The 24,832-nt window shown below is 39.5% G+C and overlaps 2 protein-coding genes across 3 annotated transcripts in view; one reads left to right on the top strand and one right to left on the bottom strand.

The window, feature by feature from the left end:
* Positions 1-24,832, top strand: part of LOC135698986 (transcription factor Maf-like) — a 197,038-nt gene that overhangs the window by 157,847 nt on the left and 14,359 nt on the right. The window contains exon 3 of one of the 2 annotated variants that reach the window (XM_065219161.1): positions 9,445-9,462. The exons of the other annotated variant lie outside the window; for it this stretch is intronic. The gene's annotated coding sequence lies outside the window, so the exon portion shown is untranslated. Of the gene's footprint in view, positions 1-9,444; positions 9,463-24,832 lie in introns of those variants that run through there. 2 annotated transcript variants of the gene reach the window in all.
* Positions 3,244-24,832, bottom strand: part of LOC135698851 (G-protein coupled receptor dmsr-1) — a 93,447-nt gene continuing 71,858 nt past the window's right edge. Inside the window, exons 2-7 of the mRNA XM_065219001.1 lie at positions 21,856-22,338; positions 20,904-21,072; positions 20,016-20,142; positions 9,224-9,418; positions 8,573-8,833; positions 3,244-4,361 (exon numbers count right to left, since the gene is read on the bottom strand). Of these exons, the coding sequence (XP_065075073.1) occupies positions 4,040-4,361; positions 8,573-8,833; positions 9,224-9,418; positions 20,016-20,142; positions 20,904-21,072; positions 21,856-22,257 (1,476 nt within the window). The 5' untranslated portion in view covers positions 22,258-22,338 and the 3' untranslated portion in view covers positions 3,244-4,039. The remainder of the gene's footprint in view (positions 4,362-8,572; positions 8,834-9,223; positions 9,419-20,015; positions 20,143-20,903; positions 21,073-21,855; positions 22,339-24,832) is intronic.

The raw sequence follows: 24,832 nt of genomic DNA, 5'->3' as shown, positions 1-24,832 counted from the left end.
AAAAGAGGGAAAACAGGAAATCGACAGAGTGAAGAAGCATGCATAAGGGTCTTACTGCGATGATCGATTGTCTTCGTCGATCTTCTCTTAAAATTATTACATCTAACAGAAGCAATTTTCTTAATTTTTTCGAATACAGTGCAGTAACAGGTTATATTGTTTATCAAAAGCAATAGCAAACGCACCGAGAAATGTTAATCGAAGCGAGTTATTAACATCCGCTTATGAACGCTCACTGTCGAAATGTAGAGGTGTTCCACAATCCTTTTGCTTTTTTCGTAGTGTACCGAAAGTAGACCTGTGCGCCGATCAAAATATTTTCGGCGGCGGCGTGATATATTTTTTTTTGTAGTGGCGGTGCGGCGTGGGACGGAGTTACTTTATTTTTAATGATTTAGAAAGAAAAAAACCAAAACAATCGCACATGGACAAAAAATGCTACCCACATTTGAGTTTAGATTACTCAAAATTGCTAAAACGTAGGTCACTCATAGCTTGAGTAAATTTACCAACACTTTCCAGGGGAAAACATCCCGAATATTGGGAAATTTTAAGAAGATTGTACACGTTAGAAGTGAACTAGTAGACAGACTAAAACCACAATCAGTTTTCCTTATATTCGAGAAGTTTTCCTAGGAACAGCGTCGGAAAATTTACTCATTCTATGAGTGACCTACATTTTCGTAAATTTGAGTAACCTGTGACTTTAGCACGACCAGACACTCCCGGGTAACTAACTCAGTAGCATGAGACCCCTGAATTGTGTCGCAGGGCCGGCATGTTACTGGGTATTCGGAGGGGGTACGCGGACAAAGTATGAAACACAGGATTATTCACATTTTCTACACGGCGAATGAGAACGACCCAAATTTGAGTTTAGTTCACTCATAATCGCCAAAAGTGCAGGAACTCAGCGATGAGTAAAATTTGTCTCATGGTTCCCTGTGGAAAACCTAAAAAATCTGCCGGAAAATGAGGAAATTGACGAAAATTTTATTCAGTCTCGGAGTAGTACCAATGGACTGAGTGAATCCAATCTTTACTTTTCTCAAATTCGGGAATTTTTACCTGGAAAATCCTGGAAAAACCTCATCGCTGAGTTCCTGCACGTTTGGCGATTATGAGTGAACTAAATTCAAATTTGGGTCGTTCTCATTCGCCGTGTATACCATTTATTTGCCCTTTTCTGTGGCGTGGGTGTGAATGTGGGTTTTCACATATTTGTGTGGCGTGTAAGCGAGAGTTTATGAACGGTACTGTACTCACTGTTGCAGCAGAATCTTCTTAGGCGTCGTGAAGCTGGCGTTGCCTCACACGGCTGCTCCTGTACTACCGTGTGGCCGTAATCTTGCGACGCGGGTTACTAACAGCGTTTCGTTGCAAAATTGGGAGAATGGCGGATCTGATGGCTTTCATCAGCCACATACGGCTCAGTAGGCGTTGCTGGTTCGTTTGACTGGCAGGCGTCTTCCGTCGTTGACGGCATCGGCTGACCGTGACATGGCCACCTTGGTCGAGCCGAGACGGGACTCTCCTTGGAAATTAAGGCCACCGGCCTGAGGGAATCGTCCCTGACGGAAGATCGGGGGGGTTCATTTGTGATTAGGCTCGAAGCCATCTAGACTTCCGAGCCGAGCCGTGTGAGACCGTTTTATTTTACTTTACGAGGTGTACAAAAGCACAAGAGCCCAAACCCCACAAGAGAGGGGGGGTTGTATTCTATATGCACTACACTTCACACTCAACTGGTCTGCACGGACGCCTGGTTAGTTCTGCCTAATCTTCCAATAGCTAAGATGGCTAGCTATTCATCATCCAATTTGCGCATCCATTGTTATTTTTAAAGCCAAGATTTTCTTCCCTTCAGTAACGTTACGATCTTGTTCTTTGCAGCGGCACAAGCCCTCTCGCTCTTGTGTGTGTCTACTGTTTTAAGTTTAACAAAACGTGAGTTTTCCCAACCAACAATAACTCATACAGAAGAAAATCCACGGATTGTAACCAACTGGTTACAAACGTGAACTCAAATATGAGTAACTCTTACTCAATTTTGAGTCGTTCTCATTGGCTGTGCATGCGGAATTTGTTTGGCAATGTATGTCAAGCGCTTATTAAAATGGCAGGGAGTGGAGTCGTATGGCAAAGTGTTACAACCCTTTTATTAAGTTTTAGTTTGAAGCGAACCCTTACCCGGGTTGCAACCTAAATAAGAGCTGTCAAACTGATAGTTTGAACACCAGGAGGAGGAGGAGGAGGAGGAGGAGGAGGAGGAGGAGGAGGAGGAGGAGGAGGAGGAGGAGGAGGAGGAGGAGGAGGAGGAGGAGGAGGAGGAGGAGGAGGAGGAGGAGGAGGAGGAGGAGGAGGAGGAGGAGGAGGAGGAGGAGGAGGAGGAGGAGGAGGAGGAGGAGGAGGAGGAGGAGGAGGAGGAGGAGGAGGAGGAGGAGGAGGAGGAGGAGGAGGAGGAGGAGGAGGAGGAGGAGGAGGAGGAGGAGGAGGAGGAGGAGGAGGAGGAGGAGGAGGAGGAGGAGTTTTGGACATAGACTCATTTCAAATGTTACTCTAGATATGATCCATATGCAAAATCTTAGACCCCCTCCCCCTTAGAGCGTGACATAATATATGCATCAAACCTAAATGACAAAATCGCTTATTGCAACTCTCATGTAGCAAGGTTGGCAGGTATTATGTGTAAAACACAAACTTCACAATATTTTCTTGTTGCTTACACAAATTTCACATAATTTCACAAAACATTTTTTCATCCAAAATGAATGGAAGGCACCCTGCTTTCCTGGCGTGATCATAGATTTTATGCCAACATTATGCCGGCAGCGCTGACTGAGATTGAACTCAGGCCCTTTGGAGTGAGAGGCAATCACACTACACACTACACGAACGTTGCTGCTTTTCTGGAAAGGTTGAATACACATACACTTGGCTTGTAACAACTGTTATCTGTTAACTGTCACAAATAATCTGTTTTGTTATTATTAGCAAGTAAAATGCGAAGTAATCATTGTGTATATATTCAATAGCGACGATCGTTAGAATCTTTACTAAATTAAATACGTGCTCAAGATTATTTACCTACCTTCAAAATAATGGTGCAACATTTCACAAGAACCCAACGCCGCCCAAAAACCCAACCATGAAGGATGTTTCTCAAATAAGATCTACTTTATAGTCTCCATATTTTCTGTAGTTCATCATTAATATAGGACTCGACTAAGCCAACAGTTTATTAAATTCTTTCCGTCAAGGGCAATTGTACACATTTAGTTCATGTAGAAAAATATACACATTTCTAAATTTTAAAACTCCAAATGTCCGTGAAAATGCGAAAATTGTCTAGCCATGATCTATTCATTTTGATGGTCTACTTTACTTCTTGACACCTCTAGTACGGTCTGTTACCTTTCAGCGTTTGTACCTTCCAGTATCGTTCTTAAAATTCGTTTCTTTGTTAGAGAAGTGTATAGATTCACACCCAATCCCGTTAAATGTACATCTAAAAGTTAATCTACTCCTTTATATTGTTATCCAAATGGTGGTAATCGTTCCAAAAAGGAAGGGCGAAAGAAGGTTGGTCCATTGACACCGTTCTATGGTCTACACGTCGTCCGTATGACGCTTGGGCTCTAACGCATACGGCTAGCGCTAAGGTGGGAATTTACTTCACCAGCCCTTTGGAGCGATCACCACATATATATATATAGTTTAACGTGTTATTTCTTCATCCATTTAAAAGTCGACTCTTGCTCCTTCTAAAAGCTCAGTGATTGTATTTACACAGTAAATCCCTTTTAATCACAACTCCAACCCAAGCAAAAATCTTGGGACGTTCGATTCTAGTCAAAATTTAGCTCTTGATTTGCGCTGCTGCATCCTGATGTGCAATATATTGATGTTTACTAATGAAATGGCTAATGTCTATTGTAACAGTGCTAGGTAGATTTAAAATCGTCGAACAAAAGTGTCTAAATTTGTGCTAGAATCCCCCAGTCCAACGATTCAACGTGACATCACCGATCCGGTCGCATCAGACACAGGTAGTATTGAGACCGGTCATTCTTGTCATCTCGACCCTATGGGTTGGAGTTTTGCAAAAAACCGATTTAAAGCTAGTGCGGAACTGTTTCGACATTAGGCCGTACAGCACGAAACCAATAGCGGCATTGATTAAGGCAAGCAGGTCCATCACTTCACCGAACATGGCATAGCAGCGTTGAAAGAAGCACTTCTCCAGGATGCCACTCAGCAGACCGAGAATTCCTTGGGGGAATTCAGTGAACAGAAACAGAAGCAGCACTGTCACCAGTAGGGTGGTGGTTCGGTCAGCTCGGCGATCCATTTTGGGGTGTCTGTGAAAGAGGAAAGTATGTTGTTATTAAATTACCGTAGATACGAATAACTAAAATTGCGATTGAACGGCGCTCAGTTAGAATTTGTTTAACTGCTAGATCCCTAGATTTGGTTTTAGTCTGCTCCATTTTATTATTTTTTGACAACATTATTTTTCATAAGACAAACCAATGAAACTTATATAGCGGCGCCGGTGGTGTAGTGGTAAGCGTGATTACCTCTTACCCCAACAGGCCTGGGTTCAGTCCCAGTCAGCGCCGCCGGGATGTTCTGAGGCATACAACATCTCTTATCACGCCTTCTTTCGGAAGGGAAGTAAAGCCGTTGGTCCCGGTTCATGAGTCAATAGGTAGGTTCCAGGTGTAGGAACTGCCTCCTTGGCGTCGGTAGCATTGGTGCCCAGCATGGAAAACATGATCGACGGAAAACAAAATGATGCGATGCGACTATGAAAGGCTGCTTCCCTTGAAGAGCGTTGTTGACTGCATGAAGAACTAACACTTGATCACTTTGGTCTAGAATTGTGCACTCTATGAACGGATTATCTGGTATCGTAATCGATATGGTGGCGGCACATTCCCTTTTTGCTCATGACTGTATGCAATATAGAAAAATAATCGAGGATCTCTAGGTTTACTTCCAGAAATGACCATTTTTCTAGTGAATCCGAATTTCCGAAGAGCCACGCCTCACGGGTTTTCTCATTCCGTCTGGCGAGCCACAATTCCAATCGGTTCCTTGTCTATTTGTTCGAACTTGTGGCTCTATCTTAAAATTTGGTAGCCCAATTACCGTGAACCATGTAAACATGAATTGACACGTATATTTATTGGGACTTTTCCGGTTTTTTTTTCCTTTCCCGGCTGGCCAACCTAAGGTCCAATCAACTTTCTACCTAATCCAAAATGAAAGTAAAATGGTGGCTGTATCATAAAGATTGATCATCGCATTACCGAGAACCAGCCATGTCAACATTCTTATACATATGCTGTTTGCAGTCTTGGTATTGGTACTAAAGGGTGATACGGTCAAAATTTGGTCAATATCAACTTGACGTATTTCTTTCAATTTTGCATTTAAAAAACCTGAACACCCCTCATTTTGAAGGTGTGTGTGTGTGTAGAATGTTGCTCCTATTTTGATTTTGGAATTCACTCTTCAGTTGTCAAAATGCCGTCCAAGCAAGAAGAGCAGCGTATCAAAATTTTGCTCGCGCATCGCGAAAATCCGAGCTACTCGCACGCAAAGTTGGCAAAATCGCTAAAAGTTGCCAAATCAATCGTTACAAATGTAATTAAAGTGTTTGGGGAACGTTTGTCGACAGCCAGAAAGTCTGGATCGGGGGGAAATCGAAAACCGGAAGCCGCTGAGACGACAAAGAGAGTTGCCGGTAGTTTCAAGCGAAACCCTAACCTCTCTCTCCGAGATGCCGCAAATAATCTGGGTGTATCGTCTACAACCGTGCATCGAGCCAAAAAACGAGCCGGACTATCGACTTACAAGAAGGTAGTGACTCCAAATCGCGATGATAAACAAAATACGACGGCCAAAGCGTGATCGACGATGCTGACGAAGTTTGACTGCGTGGTAATGGACGACGAAACCTACGTCAAAGCCGACTAGAAGCAGCTTCCGGGACAGGAGTTTTATACGGCAAAAGGAAGGGGAAAGGTAGCAGATGTTTTCAAGCACATGAAACTGTCAAAGTTCGCGAAGAAATATCTGGTTTGGCAAGCCATCTGTACCTGTGGCTTGAAAAGCAGCATTTTCATAGCTTCCGGGACTGTCAACCAAGAAATTTACGTGAAAGAGTGTTTGAATAAACGTCTGCTGCCTTTCCTGAAGAAACACGGTTGTTCCGTACTGTTTTGGCCGGATTTGGCATCTTGCCATTACGGTAAAAAGGCCATGGAGTGGTACGCCGCCAACAACGTGCAGGTGGTTCCCAAGGACAAGAACCCTCCCAACACGCCAGAGCTCCGCCCAATTGAGAAATACTGGGCTATTGTCAAGCGGAACCTAAAGAAGACCAAAAAAACTGCTAAGGGCGAGCAGCAGTTCAAGGCAAACTGGCTTTCTGCGGCGAAGAAGGTGGACAAGGTGGCTGTACAAAATCTGATGGCAGGGGTCAAGCGTAAGGCCCGGCAATTCGGATTTGGAAAAGCGGAAGCCTAACTGAATATTTTTCCTGAATTTTATACTAATTGAACTTGAAAAAGAAATTTAATTTGATTTTTTAAATAAACGATTTCACCGATTTACACGCGTTTTCCCTTGACCAAATTTTGACCGTATCACCCTTTATGTGGAAGTTTTGGTGGCTTGGGGTTCTGTCAGTTAACCAGTTTACCAAGATTTTCTCAATCCTCTGCCAAGAAGGAGGGTTGCTGAAGCCACCTCCATCGGTGGTGTCAGCACTGTAGCCTACAGTTGTTATGCTACACCGATAAAAAATATCACTTAGCTTCTATTAGGAATGCGCATAGTATTTTTCCAATAACAAAATTAATGATTTTTATCTGAATATCACATATCATAATAAATACTAAGTGAATAATCCATGTTCATGTGATTTAGTGGTGCAATTTCCAATCATGGAATCACATGAAAGTTATGTGAAATACACATGGATATTTTCCACTGGTTATGTGATTTATTTTATAAGTGTATGTTTATATGTGCATTGACGACACGTATGCGTTAAAAAATCTTGTGTGAATAATCATTAATAAAACTTGAATTTATCATGATTAGCTTGCCTTATTTAATTCCTACAACTAAGCGCTTGTTGAACATTTATCAAGATTATGTTGCTACACAACAAATCAAACATCTATGTGAACGGAGCATAATTTCTCAATGTTGGCATCAGCTGTCTTAGATTGGCAGATATTCGAGCCAAAGAACCAATAACTTTGGCTTCAAGTCAAATGTTCGTGGATGAAGTTTCTGTCACCGGAGTGCATTTTCCGGGCCGTTGTATTTTGGTCATATGTAACTCAAAACTAGTAAGAGACACTACTCTGAAATTTTCACTATAATAAAAAAAATCCATTCAAAAATTTCATTACCCTGACAATGGATTTTTTTTTCTCCAAATTTTCAATGCGATTTTCTTCTACTGTGAAAATATAAATGTGAAACATTTTTCAAGCTATATTTTTCATGAATTGGTGAGACAATTTCCTTATCATTTTACCACACAGCGTTCCTTCTACGATATTTAATTCATGAGTTATAAATTTTTCAAGTTGTGCGTGATGTTCGGTGAAACTTTAATGTTCGGTGAAAATTTACCTCCCCGAATTTTTTGAGTTTATTTTCTTCGTTCATATAATCATAAACTCTACTGTGGACAAAATTTCATAAAATTATGAGACCCTTCGGCCCAAACCTGCCCGATAGTAAATACAAATCATCTAATGTCATGTTCAGGCTAGGGAGATGAAATGCATTTTAAGCGGTTTTCGTGGCACAAGAACAATTGTGATACATTTTTGTATCTCAAAAAACGGCTTATAACACGTTTTTACTCTCTAGTCAATACATGGCATAACATAAAGAAAATGCATGAATTTAATAAATATAATGACACAAACATTCCAGTTATGTAATCCAACACATGCTAATTTGATGACTCATTCATCTGGAAAATGACAGATTGAGGAACTAAATTATGCATTTTTCATCGTTATCATTCTCAAGTGATAATTGCATTCTCTTTTCTAGATTTCCTGCTTGCATTTTGTATAAGCGATGAGTTAATGTAATTGCTAACAGAGTGCCACGATCAACAATAAAAAAGTCAACAAACGCTGATGTGCCCTCGAATGAAAAATTATTTCCTCAAATATGCAGCACCAACAGATCAGAAGCTTCTTCCTCTAACCAGGATGAAATCGTTTTCATTTTCTGTCGTTTTCCAAGATTAACTACGGTTCACTTCGTTTTCCCCTGACAAGCACGTTGCGATTGCTGACAATATGCAATAAAAATCCAATGAATAAATCAAACAAGAGTGGATGTGCGCTTTCACCGAGCCCTCCTCTCGTAGCCGAATGGGATTGTTGTTGCCCGGAGTGATGAGTTCGATATTCGAGACTTCCCAGGAATCTCCTCCACCGTCATAATGATTTCCAGAGTAGATTCAAATATCCTATCCCATAGGGATCTTCAGTCATAGCCTACAGGAATGAGGACATCTACCTACCTACTTCCGTTGCTGGGTGTTTGCATTGACGAGGTGGGGGCCGTCACGCTGGTCGCCACATTATTATGACTGGTGGCATGACTCGGGGTAGATATTCCGACATTGGCAGTGCCATTTTTGTTGCCGTAAGTTCCGCCCTGTTTCAGTTTCAACCTTCGTTTACTCGCTTTCCACAGCACGTTAATCAACACACAGCTGATTACCGTCAGAACTGCACAGGGTAGCAACTTTATGATGACTGAATGGATCCAAAAGTTGTAACTGTAAGGAAAATAGTAAATGGAAATTAGGTCGCAAAGTCGAAAGGTACACAGTAGAATTAAAAGTAGTCTGCAAAATCATTAACCGAAGATTTTGAATTCTAAACAACACGATAGGCAAAGTTAATAGAAGTCAGGCATACAGAATGAAAGATTAACCAATTCAATGTTCAAACCAATTAAACTCAGGAACAAGCAGAACATAACCAACCAGCTGTAAAAATTGACCATCACTCCAGCAATTGCGCATTTGATTTACATGAGAAATGACACCTCGCTGACATATGTAATACATGAATAATACAATTCACCGTATTCGACTCCTCATTGGGTCATGTACTACGCTTTAGTAACAAAATGATTCCAAGCACAGCTTCCAGTAGACACTTACCGGTACAACGAAGTATTCTCGTCGGCATCCAAGTGGTACATCATCACGTGGGCATCGTTCCTGAAGACGCGCGTCTGTCGTACCGTGAAGACGAAGTATGTAGGCATGCAGAGGATAGGCGCCAGGATGTAGCAGAACAGGATTGCATAACTATAATTAGATTGAGCGTAGATGGCCAATGAACCGTGTGGGTGCCTGAAAGTGGAGAGGAAATACAAGAGCGTGATAATAAAAAAAAATAGAACTACTAATGAAGGGAGAGACTGTAAAGATAAAAAATAATTCCGATCAGAAGAGTCGAGAAGAAACGGATCAAGCAGTCTGTCATCAAAGAGGGATAATTAACACGATTTCATTTTCCACAGAATAGTCATTTGGAACTTGCTTGCAAGGTTTTAGTGGAATAAATGAAGTGAACATTATAAGCCATAGAATCATTTACTGTAAAAGAATATAGCATCAGAATGTTCAATCCTGAAGGTAGCGATAATTGAACCAACCAACGATACAGATAATAAGTTTTCTTTCCATACAGCCTCGTTAATTGGCGAGGCATGTACGAACGAACTTTTTATTAAAAGCAAACCCAAAGAACAATTATTTCCACACTAAAGGCACAGGGGTCCTGAAATGCAACGCTTTGCATTAGGCAAAATATAAGCAAATTTTGCACCGTTTTCTCGTCCTTCGAAATTTGTTGTTCTTCAGGAAACTTTAAAATACAATGAACGAAACAGTTGGGCAATTGGGTAATTTGAATTAAAAATCATTTATAATCGGCTTATTTTACTAGCATTCGACCATAACGACAAATTTTAAAATCGAGCATTTTATTAAAATTTCTAAAACTTCATACAGACTCTGCCAATTATAACTGATGTAAGAAATCAGCACTCACCAACTACCTACTCGGAGATCGAACATACAGCACCCGGTCGACTCAGGCGACATGAGCAAGCTCCGGAACACCCAGGGTCGGCTAGCTACCGGGTAATCAGAGCCCAAGCAACATTGCAAGTTTTGTTGAGGACTGAGGTTGCAAACCCAAATTGTTACTTGGGAGGGTTTCGCGATACAAAAACGAAGAACTTTCACTTTTCTTTAAACGCATTTATTCGTTACTTTCTGTATTATGTGTTGTTATGTGTTCATAATTTCGTGTAATATGTGTCGTGTAGCCTAATCACGTTGTTCGCTGTACCGGTATATACCGCTGCTGCCGTTGATGGTGAATCGGGATGGCCGACACAGTGACTCCTGTCCTACTGTGCGGTCGGAACTCTCGCCAGATTGGCGAAGCGAGCGGATGACGGGCCAGCGGGCGTTGCTGGACGGTGGGATGGCAGGCGTCGTCCTTCGTTGGCACGATCGGCCGACCGTGGCAAGGCCACCTTGGTCAAGCCTAGAAGGGAAAACTCCTTTGCGATTATGGCCTACGTTTGGCCTGATAATAGTGTTTGGCCCTTGACAATTGGGCTCGGAAACTGTTTCCAATTTCACGAGCCGGACGTGTGCTGACGGATGACCTTTTTAAGGTCCAACATAAAAGAGGTCCTATCGAACGAATACGTAAGTAATTTACGGTTTTGGTGCAGGGTATTTAGTTACCTGAACGTTAAATTTACCTAGCGTACACTAGCTGCTGCTAGGAGGAGAGGAGGGGGGGGGGGGTGGTTCCTGGTTCACGTTCAAAAACACGCTAATTACATGTGTCTTAACATACGGACGCCTGATATTAAAGGAGGTCGGTTTTGGGCAATGGGCGTTCTTTTCCCCAATTATCTTTCATCCCTTCATCCTAGTTTTTTATGTTTGTTTGTAGTGCTATTGTGGACATAACGTAACGGCACAACATTTTCACAGCGGTACAGAACCATATCACTTCTGTGGTATACTGCTGTTTTTGCACAAGAAACGTGAAGGTTCTGAATATATAACATAAATAACAAAAACCTATGAATTTGTGATCAAACGGTTACAAAATTAAGTCCAATATTACATTAATAAATAAATAAATAATTGATAATTCACCAGCGAGGATTTATGAAATCTATCCATCTACAGAGTAACAAAAAATTGTCCATTCAGATGTACGGGAATTTTTTTTTGATAGACTGTAGATGTTTCAGATGCCTAAAATTTCGCTAAATTCAGTTTTATATTTTGACTTAAAATGAGCACATTTTGTTCATTGTACTTCAAGGGGTCTCTGATAGCCTAGTCAGTAAAGGATGTTGGGTCATTAGGCCCAAGCTCATTATACCCAAGGTCCTTTGGCCGAATGGTCACTACGGCAAATGGTCAGCAGGCCAAATTTTGTAAAATAATGTCTTAATACTTGCGAAGAACATGTTCTGGTCTGAAAAAGAGAATAAGCAGCTAATAATAGAAGTATAAATAATGTAACTTCATATTGGACTCAAAGCGCCGGCTCATGTCAGGAAGATGAGCCAAAGTCAATCAAAATTATCGATGGGCCCAATCGTGAGATCCACAGGTGAGCATTAGAGCTATTTTTGCCATATAACAGTTATTATCCATTATTTAACGTCAGTCTCTGTTCCGAAATCTAGTGCCAATCACCGACGGACATCGATTGCCATCCATTGACGGCAACCGAATGTGCAGGAAGGCAGCTTCCACACTTACGTAGAATATCGCACCCATTCAATTCAACACACATGGGCCGGGACCAACCGGCTTTACTTCCCTTCCGAGGGAAGACGTGACAAGAGATTTTTATGCCTCAGGAAAATCCCACCGGCCTCGGCTGGGATTAAACCCAGACCCATTGAGGTGAGAAAGCAGTCACGCTTACCACTACACCACCGGCGCTGGCTTATAACATTTCTTCAATACCGAAAAAAAAACCTAATATGAGAAAAGAACGAGCATCTTTTGAAAGAAGAAAAATTAATGTGATGCCATATTTTATTCATGCACTGAAAATAAAATTTCATTTATACAACAAAATTGCTTGTTTATTCCAAGGTTTATTCTACGAATTCATTCGTTGCTTTTTTTCCTTGGTTTGTTTTCCGTCGATCTTGTTTTCCGTGCTACCGACGAAAGAAAGGCAGCTCCCACACCTGGACCCTATCTATCGACCCATCAACTCATGAACCGGGGACCAACAGTTTTACCATAGAGGTAACTCTAAGACCAGAAGGTCCCGAACTCGGTCCCGAAGAAACGTGCTCAACTTTTTGGCTCAGCTCTGGTACTATCGTCCCAAGCTAATCGATGTACCCCTCGAAACATAGGAAAATCCACGAACCCCTCATCTGTCAAACTTTCATTGAGAATCAAAACAAACATAGTACTAAAATTTCGACTAGAATGGGATTCGTTAATCGATTTGCTCGGGACCAATAGGCTTGTGAAGTAGTGAGCCAATTTAAAATCGTTAGTTTTCACCGATTGATTTTACTTCCCTGCCAAAGGAAGACGTGACCAGAGATGTTGCGGCACCGACTGGGATTGAACCCAAGCCTGCTGGGGTGAGAGGCAATCATGCTTACCACTACACCGCCGGCGCCGCTAACATTCGTGGTTAGGGGCTGTTTATTAACTACGTATACAGATATGGGGGGCAATTATCCACGGACCATAAAATTTTTTAAATTTTTGTATGGATAATTGGGGAGGGAGCAAGAATCCAATAAAACTGTCTACGAAGTTAATCAACACGGAAACAAATCCGATTCCATTTTCATGAATAAAAAATCATGAAATGAAAAAAACTTACCGTAACAATGATTCATGATTTCGTCTTGGAAATTCATGATTTCATAATGCAGTGGAATCAAGACCGCTACAAGTGTTACACGTACTTGGCAAACCGTGTTCATAAACCACACTACATAGGTATCTATTATACGCCTTTTGTCTTCTATCTTAAACAAGTACTGATAGTCTAGAGGTCAAAGTAGGAGTTTAATGATCTCAAGGTTCTTGGTTCGAATCCAGTCCTGATGTTTTATTTAATTCTTTTTACGTTTTTTGGTTAAAAGTTAAACCCAAAAATTTAGCTCATGATTTTAACTCGGATGATTCATGATTTTTCAAATGTTTGCTGTGTTACGGAAAAGTTGCTCATGATATCATGAATATTATTCATGGTGTATTTTCATAACATGAAAACACGCTGTGTGCGTGAAATCATGAGTCATTTTTCTCATTTCGGAGACCAGCTATTTTCCAGTGAACTGCCCCTTATCTGCAAATAGACAGCCCTTTATCTGCAATAGATTCGTACATTTTATGAAGCTAGTTTCGTTAAAAAGGCCACTATCACAAATGAATTTATTTCGTATTGAGTACAGTGGCAAAACAGTCAGGTTCATTGCACAGTGGTCCAGAGTGTAGATTTAGGTGGAATGATAGGCCTTGAGCCTGAAATTGAAACTTTAGACTAAAAGTCTCTTCTACAAAGTTGTTCCTTATAGTTATGCCCTCATTTTTATGACAATGAATTCTAGGGTGGTTCCTATTATCATTAAAATCAAAAATCTAACTTATTTGTTTGAATAAATTAAGGTATACATTCTTGGGCAAAGTTATAGCTGAGCTAATTTCAAGCAACTTTGTAGAAGTCAACTTTTTTGTATCTCTTAAATTATCCGATTAAGAGTTGTTTTCTTGAATTGAGTTAGAGTGGCTCTAAAAAAAGCAGTTGTTTTGCTCTAGTTTTCTTATTTCGAATTTTTCAGCAAAAGTGTCTTCAAATAACTTTTAGATCTTAAGAAGGCGCAAATTTTTTATAAAACATTCGTCTTAATGAGTTTTAAAAGTCTCTAGAAGATGACTTTCATGAAAAATTTTAAATAAAAAAGTTATTGGCAAAAGATGGATTTCATAGGACCACTCTAATGACAAATTTAAATAAAATATACTAGTACATGTATTTCAATAGTTGGACATTTAGTGTCTTCGAAGAAGTTTTTGTTCTTAAAAATTTCTTTCTTTTGGTGCTTGCAAACGTCAGGGTGGTCCTCAGATTAGGGAATTTTTAAAACTACCTTTTTTGTTTTACAAAATAAATACATGTGTTGTTTGAAAAAGTTGTAGCTTAGTTTATTGTGAGAAACTTTGTCCAGAATTTTTTTTTCTATCTCTTAACGTTCTCATTTTAGAGTAATTTTTCGGAGTTGACCTAGGGTGATCCTGGAAAAAATAGTTTTTTAGCACTAACTTTTTTATTTGAAATTTCTCATAAAAGTCATCTTGTAGAGACTTTTAAAACTCTTTAAGACAAATGTTTTATAGCGATATTTGTTGCCTGTATATCTTCTAATAAAAAAGATATACCCAAATATAGTAAAAAATATGATTGGAGGCGAACCAGCCTAAGGCTGAAAGCCTCCTAAATAAAGCTAAATTAATTAATTAAAAAATATGAATAAATTCAAATTGATTTAATACGAGTTTAAAAAATAACATACCTCCATTTTTTTTTATATTATTGAGAATAACATACGCCCTTTCAAATGCCGTAGAAAAACTTTTTTTTTTGGTTGCCCCAACCAGAGATATTAACATTTGAAAAGTGCATATTTTTAGTATAAAAACGTCAATAACTATTGATCGGCAAAAGATATTGACAAATTTTGTGCGGCGAAAATTTGCGCCTTCTTAAGATCTAAAAGTTATTTGAAGGCTTCTTTGCTGAGAAATTCTAAATAAGAAAACTAGAGCAAAACAATTGTTTTTTTAGAGCCACCCTAACTCAATTCAATAAAATAGCTCTAAATCAGCCAATTTAAGAGATACAACAAAGTTGACTTTTGCAAAGTTGCTTGAAATTTTTAACTTTTCCGAAGAATGTATACCTTAATTTATTCAAACAAATAAGTTAGAATTTTGATTTTAATGATAATAGGAACCACCCTAGAATTCATTGTCATAAAAATGAGGGCATAACTATAAAGAACAACTTTGTCGAAGAGACTTTTAGTCTAAAGTTTCAATTTCAGGCTCAACACATATCATTCCACCTAAATCTGCATTCTGGACCACTGTGCATTGAGTCGTTTTGATATGAATATAAACTGCCATCTGCCTCATCATTCACTGCCTCGTGAGAGTCTGAATAATTGAGAGGTAAACGAGTTACTGACAGTCGAGCACTCAGTCAACTCGTTTATTCTGCCGTGATGGTACCCAATATTTGTTTTGAATTGTTTGAATATTGTTTGAATTCTTCGACTAAGTTATTTCAAGCAACTTTGTAAAAAAAACTTTTTTATATTAAGAGATGACCGATTTAGAGCTATTATCTTGAATTGATTTAGGGTGTCTCTAAAAAATCAGTTGTTTTACTCTAGTTTTCTTATTTCAAATTTCAAAGCAAAGGTGTCTTCAAATAACTTTTAGATCTTTAGAAGACGCAAATTTTTACTTCACAAAGCTAGTCAATATCTTTCGCCGATCAAGAGTCATTGACGTTTTTCTACTAAAAATATGCCTTTTTCAAATGTTTATATCTCTGGTTGGGGCAAACAAAAAAAAAGGCTGTGAACCATTTGCCGAGTCAAATTTAACTCGTGGTTAAAACTGACATTTCGAAAGTTATTTTCTATGTTCGAAAATCCCCGTGCTGTCGATCGACCGGTTTTCGACCCACAGTTGTCAAAATTTAACTTCTTGTCTGTCTGAAATAACCATGCTCGGATAGCAGGGTTAATCGATAACTCGACAGTGAGCATGCATAAGGGCCTATACGCGATGATCGATTCTCTTCGTCGATTTTCTCTTTTGTTAATAACTCGCTAGATTTAACGTTTCTCGGTGCGTTTGCTGTTGCTTTTGATAGCCAATACAACCTGTTACTACTCTGCATTGAACAAATTCTAGAAAATTGTTTCGCTTAGCTGTAGCAATGCAAAGAGAAAATCGATGAAGAGAATCGATCTTCGCGTATTCGCCCTTATGAATGCTCACTGTCGAACTTTCCATCTGTCAAATTTTAACCAAAACTTAAAAAATTCGCCAAATGGTTAAGAGTCTACACGGCGAATGAGAACGACTCAAATTTGAGTTTAGTTCACTCATAATCGCCAAAAGTGCAGGAACTCAGCGATGAGTAAACTTTGTCTCATGGTTTCCTTTAGTAAAACCTAAAAAATCTGCCGGAAAATGAGGAAATTGACGAAAATTTTATTCAGTCTCGGAGTAGTACCAATAGACTGAGTGAATCCAATCTTTACTTTTCTCAAATTCGGGAATTTTTCCCTGGAAAATCCTGTAAAAAACCTGGAAAAACATGAGGCAAATTAACTCATCGCTGAGTTCCTGCACTTTTGGCGATTATGAGTGAACTAAACTCAAATTTGAGTCGTTCTCATTCGCCATGTAAGAAACAGAAGAAGCCAAAGTGGAGTGAAAAACAAGCTGCATCCGTCAAACCGAGAGCTCGGAAGTTATACGACCAATTGCTGTGTGGAAAATCGGTGTGCGTGGTTATGGACGATGAATCATACGTTAAATTTGATTACACAACTTTTCATGGTGATCAGTACTACACCATTCGTGATGGCATAAGTGTTGACGACACGGATAAGTCGATTTTTACCGAAAAGTTCAGTAAAAAAGGCTATATTTTGGCAAGCCATTTGTGAGTGTGTTATGCTTTCCAAACCGTTTGTGACAACGGATCCAATGACAACCGATGTTTACGTACGTGAGTGTTTAATCAGGCGTCTGTTACCCATGATCAGTCTTCACGAAACATAGACGGCGTTGAGCTTGAGTTTCAATTTCTTCAGTGCACGTTCATTGAACGCGCGTGTTACCTTTCGAACTCAGGTGTACTCTGCACATCGAACGTGATACTTCGTACCTGCACGCAAGTGTGAACATTGAGGCTTGCAATGTTGCAACAGAAAAGGCAGACGAAATCGTTGAACGCTTCTTATACGCTTTTAGTCTACACATCTTTCAGAGTAATAACAGACGAGAGGTGAACATGCCAGTCTGATACCCTCAAAGTTCATGGTTCGAGCATGAATAATTCCGTTCTATAATTTATTTCCAACGCCAACGCCTGTTTGTTGCATTTGAATACGAACGATGTTTTTTAAACGCTGAAGCAAGCGATGTTCGAACGTAAACATTGCACTCATGCGCGGGTGCAAGTTCATTTGCCTGAGTGCATGCGTGAACATAGAGTGAATGCTCAGGTAAGTGCAAAAGCCTGCTTGCACATCAGTGCTATGCTGCACCTTGAAGACTGCCCATGATCCACAAACACGACGCCTCAGTACTGTTTTGGCGTCGGTTCATTACTCCAAGGACACGGTAGCCTGGTATAAAGCCAACAAGGTCCAATGCGTACCCAAACTGTCCCCAGGCCAGGCCAAACGAAACTTTTTGGGCCATGACCAAAGTATATTTGCAGAAACATGTAAAGGCAGCGGATTCCGTTACACAGCTTGCGAAAAACAGGGGAAAAGTATCCTAAATTGTTGGAAAGCCAAATTATGTGCAGAAGCTAATGAGTAGCGTGAGATCAAAAATCCACTCCTTGGCGTACGACTGATCGGTTCTAAGATTTTCTACGTTAAACCACAGACAAACAGACATAACTCTTAGAAGAAAATTCTTCAAAAATATCGTCAAGCGTATTTTGTACGCACACTAGCACCCTCTATCTTGCTACCTTGCACATTCCGAAGCATTGATTTGCAACCTCGTCCATCCATTTTTTCACTAGTTGCTTTTCCCTCTTTCTGTCAACGGGTCAGCTGTGTTGAATAAAAACCTGGGGTGGGACGTGCTGTCAAATCAGCCTACTGATCATTCTTTATGAAATTGGTTCCAAACGTAAACAAACCTTGTAGGTTTCTTATGGCTTGTTTACGTTTGGAACCAGTTATGCGAGGTAGGCGACGATTGTTCGTATTTGGCAGCCACCACCCCCCCTTGATAAAAACAAAACAAATGCAAGCCAGTGATGCCGGTTCTACGAAGGGTTCAGTATTAATTGAATTTAGCAGAAATGATCGGTAGGACAGATCCTCAGTCTATTTTTAGGGATTTGTTTTGTTTGTTTTGCGTGATTTTAATTTTGCTGGAAACAAGCTTTTAGTCGTGATAATGTATCACCTTTCTACCACCGCCCATCACTTTAATATGTACACAGCAAACAAATATAATATGTATCAATCAATGTCATTCAAGATGATGTATTGAACTCATTTATTGTAAAAGTGGATTCAACATTAAACTCATTAAATGATTTGTTGTCAAATTCTGTGTACATCGTACAGCGTAATATTACACTATAAGCGGAACGACCATTGTGCAGCTTTTCGAATCTAATATTCAATGCATTCCTGACGTTTCTGAAAATTATGATAGCATCAGGGGGTTGCTAGTGTATTATAATGCTTTGTTGATTATTCATGTACTCTTGATCGCTGGGAATGCTTGTGAATATTTGAGGTGGACGAAAGAGTGACAGAGTGCGCCGAAGCTTTTTCACATTTATATCGCTGTGAAGCAACTGGAAAGTGTTGAGGGAATTTATATCTGTATTTTACCGAGCAAGATTAAGTGTGTAGCTGTAACCAGTTCGTTTTGTTTGCTAATCTGGTTAAATTTTATACTTTATATAAATTTTCCAGCTTAAATCATCATCACCTTCAATAATTTGTTTTTATCTGTATTCGTCAGATTAGTAGGATACTTTCCCAAGAAACAATGAAAGGTGATTTGTTGCGTTGCCTCCTTATTTCAAGAGCTGACATCTACTAAATTGACCTGAAAACGAACTGGCACCACTGATAAGTTCAAAATGTGCTGACATGCTTAACGCTTCAGTAGCGCCACCATGACAAATGCGAGCACATCCCGAACTGAAACCTTGTTTGCGAAGAATTTGATTGTGAGTGTTATGTCTGTTTGTCTGTGGTTAAACTGTATGAATACGAAATAAAGAAACGAATTTGCTGCAAACAGATATATATACGTTATCGTGTTAGACATTGAAAATATTTGTATGTACGTTAGACATTGAAAATATTGGATACACCATTTTGAAAAATTATACGCAAGTCAACAGGTATAATTTGATATGTGGGGCATGATGAACATTTATGCAATGTTTCATGGGATTTGGAGCGGTACATGTGAAATAAGTTTTTTTTTTATTTAGCCTGGAAAGCTCTCAATCGATAACTGTGGTAGTTTTTAAAAGAGCAGTACATTGGAATAAAGGAGGCCTCCCTTAGCTCAGTCGGTAAAGGTGCAGCTACAAAGTAAGACCATGCTGGAGGTGGCTGGGTTCGATTCCCGGTCCGGTCTAGGAATTTTTCGGGTTGAAAAATTTCTCGACTTCCCTGGGCATATAAGTATGATTGGACTTGCCACACAATTATACTAATGCAAAAATGGTACAGGCATCGGAAGCGCTCAATTAATAACTGTGGAAGTGCATCTAGAACACTAAGTTGAGAGCACGCAATAAGCTAATATGCGATATGCAATAAGCTTGAAATGCAAAGAAGGAGAAGAAGAAGAAGAAGAAGAAGAAGAAGAAGAAGAAGAAGAAGAAGAAGAAGAAGAAGAAGAAGAAGAAGAAGAAGAACATCGGAATAAGTCTCAGCAATAAATGCTCTGGTACGTAATATAATGTAATGTTGATACATCTGTAGAGACGAGCTATGAAAAATATTGATTTTAATGGAATAGAGTTTCCTTACTGATTAGAACGTAAATCAGACTAATCCTATCAATGGAACAAGTGGATCAACTCTCACCAAACAAAACAATAAATCTTTGTTATACTTACTTGATGGCTATGTATCTCCAAACGGCCAGCATCACAGTGAGCAAAATTGAGATGGTGTGTAATATCTGAGTGAAGTGCATATGGAACATCAGGTACACAGCCCACGAATAAGGGTAGTCTTGTCGATCTAGAAGTATGATAGGAGGAAAGAGAGGAAGGCAGACAAGGTGATTTGATTGTAATACATAATATGTTCTATACTAATCAAAATAGCCTGGATCAGAATGAATCCTTTAAAATTTGAAATAATAATTGACAGCGGAATCCTCTACATAAGCTCAGAAATAACATAGTTGCGGTTGCCATTAACAGACAAATTAAACCCCTGTGGCTTGAACAAATTTCAACTGAAGCAATATAAAATGGAAAAAAACTAGGATATTAGGGATAAAGCTGGAAGAGCTAGTGGTAATAAATTATGAAGCAATCTCTGAAAGCATTCCAATTGGTATCAGTAAGCGAATTGCAATCTAATGTAAATCGACCTGTCATAGCTAGGGATTATGTAGGATACACTATTGGCATGAATGAATAGTTTTGATACCAATCCCTCTCACTGAAGCAGATTATACCAAACAGTTCCACAATTCAAAACTCATTGCCTAGTTAAAAATATTCAAAATATTGCATTGCAAAAACGTTATGCGATAAATCTCATGTTTATTTTAGTCGGAAAAACACGATTTTTTAAATCTCCCCGTTGTTGAACATTTAAATCAATCATTTGAATCAACACAAAAAAATCAAACAAATAATTATTGGAAGCACTCATTCATGCACACATCCCCTGCACGTGCGTGAAAAATGCTGCACGTACAGGCTACCCATGCACTGCCTAATGGTCTGACACGTTTCAAGTGTTTCAAACAACAAATTGCATCGGCTTACCTGGCAGTATCGAGTACATGTAAAAGGCGAACGGGATGTACTCCATCATTACAAACATATCGGTGACCGAGAGCCACTTCAGGATGCGGTTGATGGGGATTTTGCTCATCTCTTTGCGTGTCAGGACGATGACATTCAAAATATTCGCTATTGTTCCGAAAACGCATATCTAAAATGGAACGGAAAACAAAGCATAAAAGGGAAAACAATTACTGCTGCGGAAGACACACGTAACAATCTACATGGATCTGTTGGTGAGTGGGTGGTTAGGCGCGGCTCTCCGGATGAATTCTCGACTGCTTTTTCGAAGGGGTGTATCAGCTTTTGTAAACAATGCATTTGATCGTCGGTTTGGCGTAACTGGTAACTCGCCCACGTATACTCACACCATTAACAGGTAAGAGAAAATTTCCCCTATCTAATGCGTGGGTGAGCTATCAGTTACGCCAAATCGATGGTCAAATGCATTGTTTACAAAAGCTGATACGCCCCTTCGAAAAAGTAATCGAGTAATGTTGCGAATGGGATTCAATTCGTGCCTACTGAAAGTTTTCCCGAATCTAATGGAATGGTTTGAACAGCGTGTGTTTGTGTATGTCAGGGTCGACTGATTGGTTGGTATAATATGTATGCCCCTTTGCTCTTGCTAACCCGTGCTGTTTGGTGTTTGGTATATGTGGGAACAAATTGCTTCTGTCACATGTGTAATGTCAGAGTACATGTTTTAAGGTCATGTCGTGTATGCTTTGAAATATGGATTTCAAATATTTGAGCACGATGAAGTTGATAAAATTATCTAAACTGTTCAAACAATGCTCGATATAGGTAAATTTACGACTAAATGTAAAGCCAATGAGTTGTGGATCCAAGTTTTTTTAATCAATTCAATATAATTTTGAAAGTAGCTGTGTTTTAGAGCTACAGAATGAATACATGATGATGCGATACTTACCACCAGGGCAATGTAACCGTGTAGGATTTTATAATCCATCAGCAAATCCCGCATCATCCCCTTGCAGTAGTCGCTGCAATTTCCAAGCTCAGCATCTTCAGCGTCCCAGCCAACATCGGTGCTCGTGGCCGTTGTACGATTAATCCGACTCAGCGATTGAAACAGCTTTTCCAAGAAGTCATTAACATATTCTTGCGTTATGTTATGATCAGAGATGTTTTGGAACTCGAAAGCATGTCGGTAAAGTTTGCTGGAACCGTTCATATTGATAGTAAGATTGGAGTCGAGGATCGCAAATAGACGGCGACGGAATTCGGTCGCGTTCAGGAATGGGGAGGTGGAGGAATCGTTGTGGTAAATAAAGTGAAACCATTCCAGCACTCGTTCGTCAACGCTTTGCATTTTACTCCTGCTTCCTTGATGCACCGAGGAATCCCATCAACATTTTAGACTGCATTGTGTCCACCGCTTATGAGCATTTCCCTGTGATATGAAAAAGAAAAAAGTTGATTTATTAGAGAGCAACTTTTTGAGTTTTCCAAAAACAAAGCATATGTTGCTCTCACTTTCTAACGGGGATGGATTAATGGCGTTGCAATCCATTGGTAGCCGTAGGATTGATTCTGTTTGTTTCGTTCAAGTGGGACGCATGAAAAGCTAAATTGGATCTGTCTGCCATATAAATAAAAGAGCGAATTGCAAAACAATACGAAATGGCGCCAGGAACACTTAACCCAAAATAGAAAATCAAACAAATCGATTTGGCTTCACTTGTACTACTTTTTCAGGCTCATGGAACAATCTTTTGTGTGTCTTTCAAGCCCTTCCTACAAATAATTCGAAATGTGAACATTCAAATATTATGTTATGTTTAGACCATAAGTAGTTGTAACGTATCGGTTTGAATGATAAGATATAATAACAATGTTATCACAATATGTCGTGATATAAGAAAACCACTTTTAACATGTTACAACGCCCTAGACTGAATATTAGACTGCCAATGAATGTATGGGAAAAATTTGACCATCAAATTTCGCTAACAAACCATATACAAAATGTTTATTGCATCGAAAAATAACCCTATGCAAAATTTGAGCTCAATCGGACATGATTTAGGGGTGGCACAAACGCGTCAAAGTTTGACTTTTTTCACTCTCGAAAATCTCCCTATAAGCCTATAAGCTGTCTCAGATACTAAAAAGTAATATCATCAAATGTTTTGAAGTTTGGATTCTTAAAAATTCCAAAACACAACATGATGATATTTTCAGATACATGCGTTTGGTAAAAAGTAATGGTTTGTACATACCTTTTTTGATTTTTGGACCACCCTAATGAAGAATAATTGGACCACCCTAGTGAATTATTTCGTATTAGATCCTAAATGATGGTTTAATTCGATATATAAGCAGGTTGGAGACAATTGTGAACAGTTTTAGAAGCCGACTCATCAATCTTCGATATTTCATATAGAACTCATGATAAAAATTCTAAGGCCCAGAAAGTCGATTTTTGAAAAAAAAATTTTTCGACATAACACCAAATCTCGACGTTTCATGCATTTTTAAGACATTTGGCATCAAAAAAAAATTTGGTTTCCGAAATTTCATGTACCCTCCCATTAGCATTAATGCCGAACTACCCTGTATTATCGATAGGTAAGGAGTGTATATACAGTAGTATATATATAGTATATACAGATAACAGATTTTTTTAAATGTAAAGGTTTTTCAGATTTTTCAAACAAGTGGAATACACTGAAGTCTTTTTAATACGATTTTCTTACGCGGTTTTTTTTACACGGTTTTTCGCGATTGACACGGTACGTTTTTAACGATTTCTCGACAACGAAACAACCTATCGATTTGATTCCAATCACATTATTTTTGTCAGCCAGAAACAGATTAAAAAGATATTATGAGAGAGAGAAGGATTCAAGGGGTAAGTCACTCAGCACATTGTGCCGAAATTATATTCTACACAGCTTGGGCACATCCATCGGCACATTTTTGGCTTACTTTCGGCACAATCTCGTAGGCATTAGATTGTTGTTAATAAAATGGGAGCACTGCTGAACAACAGTCATTCAAGTTGTTCAGAACATTACGTGCTGTTTGACTGTATGTTCAGGAACATCTTTTAATTGAATATATCAGAGGAACTCAGACCAGCAGTTCTCTTATAGATCTAAATGCGAAAAGTAGGTTCTAAAGGGTGATACGGTCAAAATTTGGTCAAGGGAAAACGCGTGTAAATCGGTGAAATCGTTTATTTAAAAAATCAAATTAAATTTCTTTTTCAAGTTCAATTAGTATAAAATTCAGGAAAAATATTCAGTTAGGCTTCCGCTTTTCCAAATCCGAATTGCCGGGCCTTACGCTTGACCCCTGCCATCAGATTTTGTACAGCCACCTTGTCCACCTTCTTCGCCGCAGAAAGCCAGTTTGCCTTGAACTGCTGCTCGCCCTTAGCAGTTTTTTTGGTCTTCTTTAGGTTCCGCTTGACAATAGCCCAGTATTTCTCAATTGGGCGGAGCTCTGGCGTGTTGGGAGGGTTCTTGTCCTTGGGAACCACCTGCACGTTGTTGGCGGCGTACCACTCCATGGCCTTTTTACCGTAATGGCAAGATGCCAAATCCGGCCAAAACAGTACGGAACAACCGTGTTTCTTCAGGAAAGGCAGCAGACGTTTATTCAAACACTCTTTCACGTAAATTTCTTGGTTGACAGTCCCGGAAGCTATGAAAATGCTGCTTTTCAAGCCACAGGTACAGATGGCTTGCCAAACCAGATATTTCTTTGCGAACTTTGACAGTTTCATGTGCTTGAAAACATCTGCTACCTTTCCCCTTCCTTTTGCCGTATAAAACTCCTGTCCCGGAAGCTGCTTGTAGTCGGCTTTGACGTAGGTTTCGTCGTTCATTACCACGCAGTCAAACTTCGTCAGCATCGTCGTGTACAGCCTCCGGGATCGC

This window comes from Ochlerotatus camptorhynchus, unplaced genomic scaffold, assembly GCF_037179485.1.
Source record: "Ochlerotatus camptorhynchus isolate MF236.1 unplaced genomic scaffold, CSIRO-AGI_Acam_v1.1 ptg000008l, whole genome shotgun sequence".
In the NCBI taxonomy this organism is placed as follows: domain Eukaryota; kingdom Metazoa; phylum Arthropoda; class Insecta; order Diptera; family Culicidae; genus Ochlerotatus; species Ochlerotatus camptorhynchus.
This window is presented reverse-complemented; position numbering and strand designations above follow the sequence as displayed.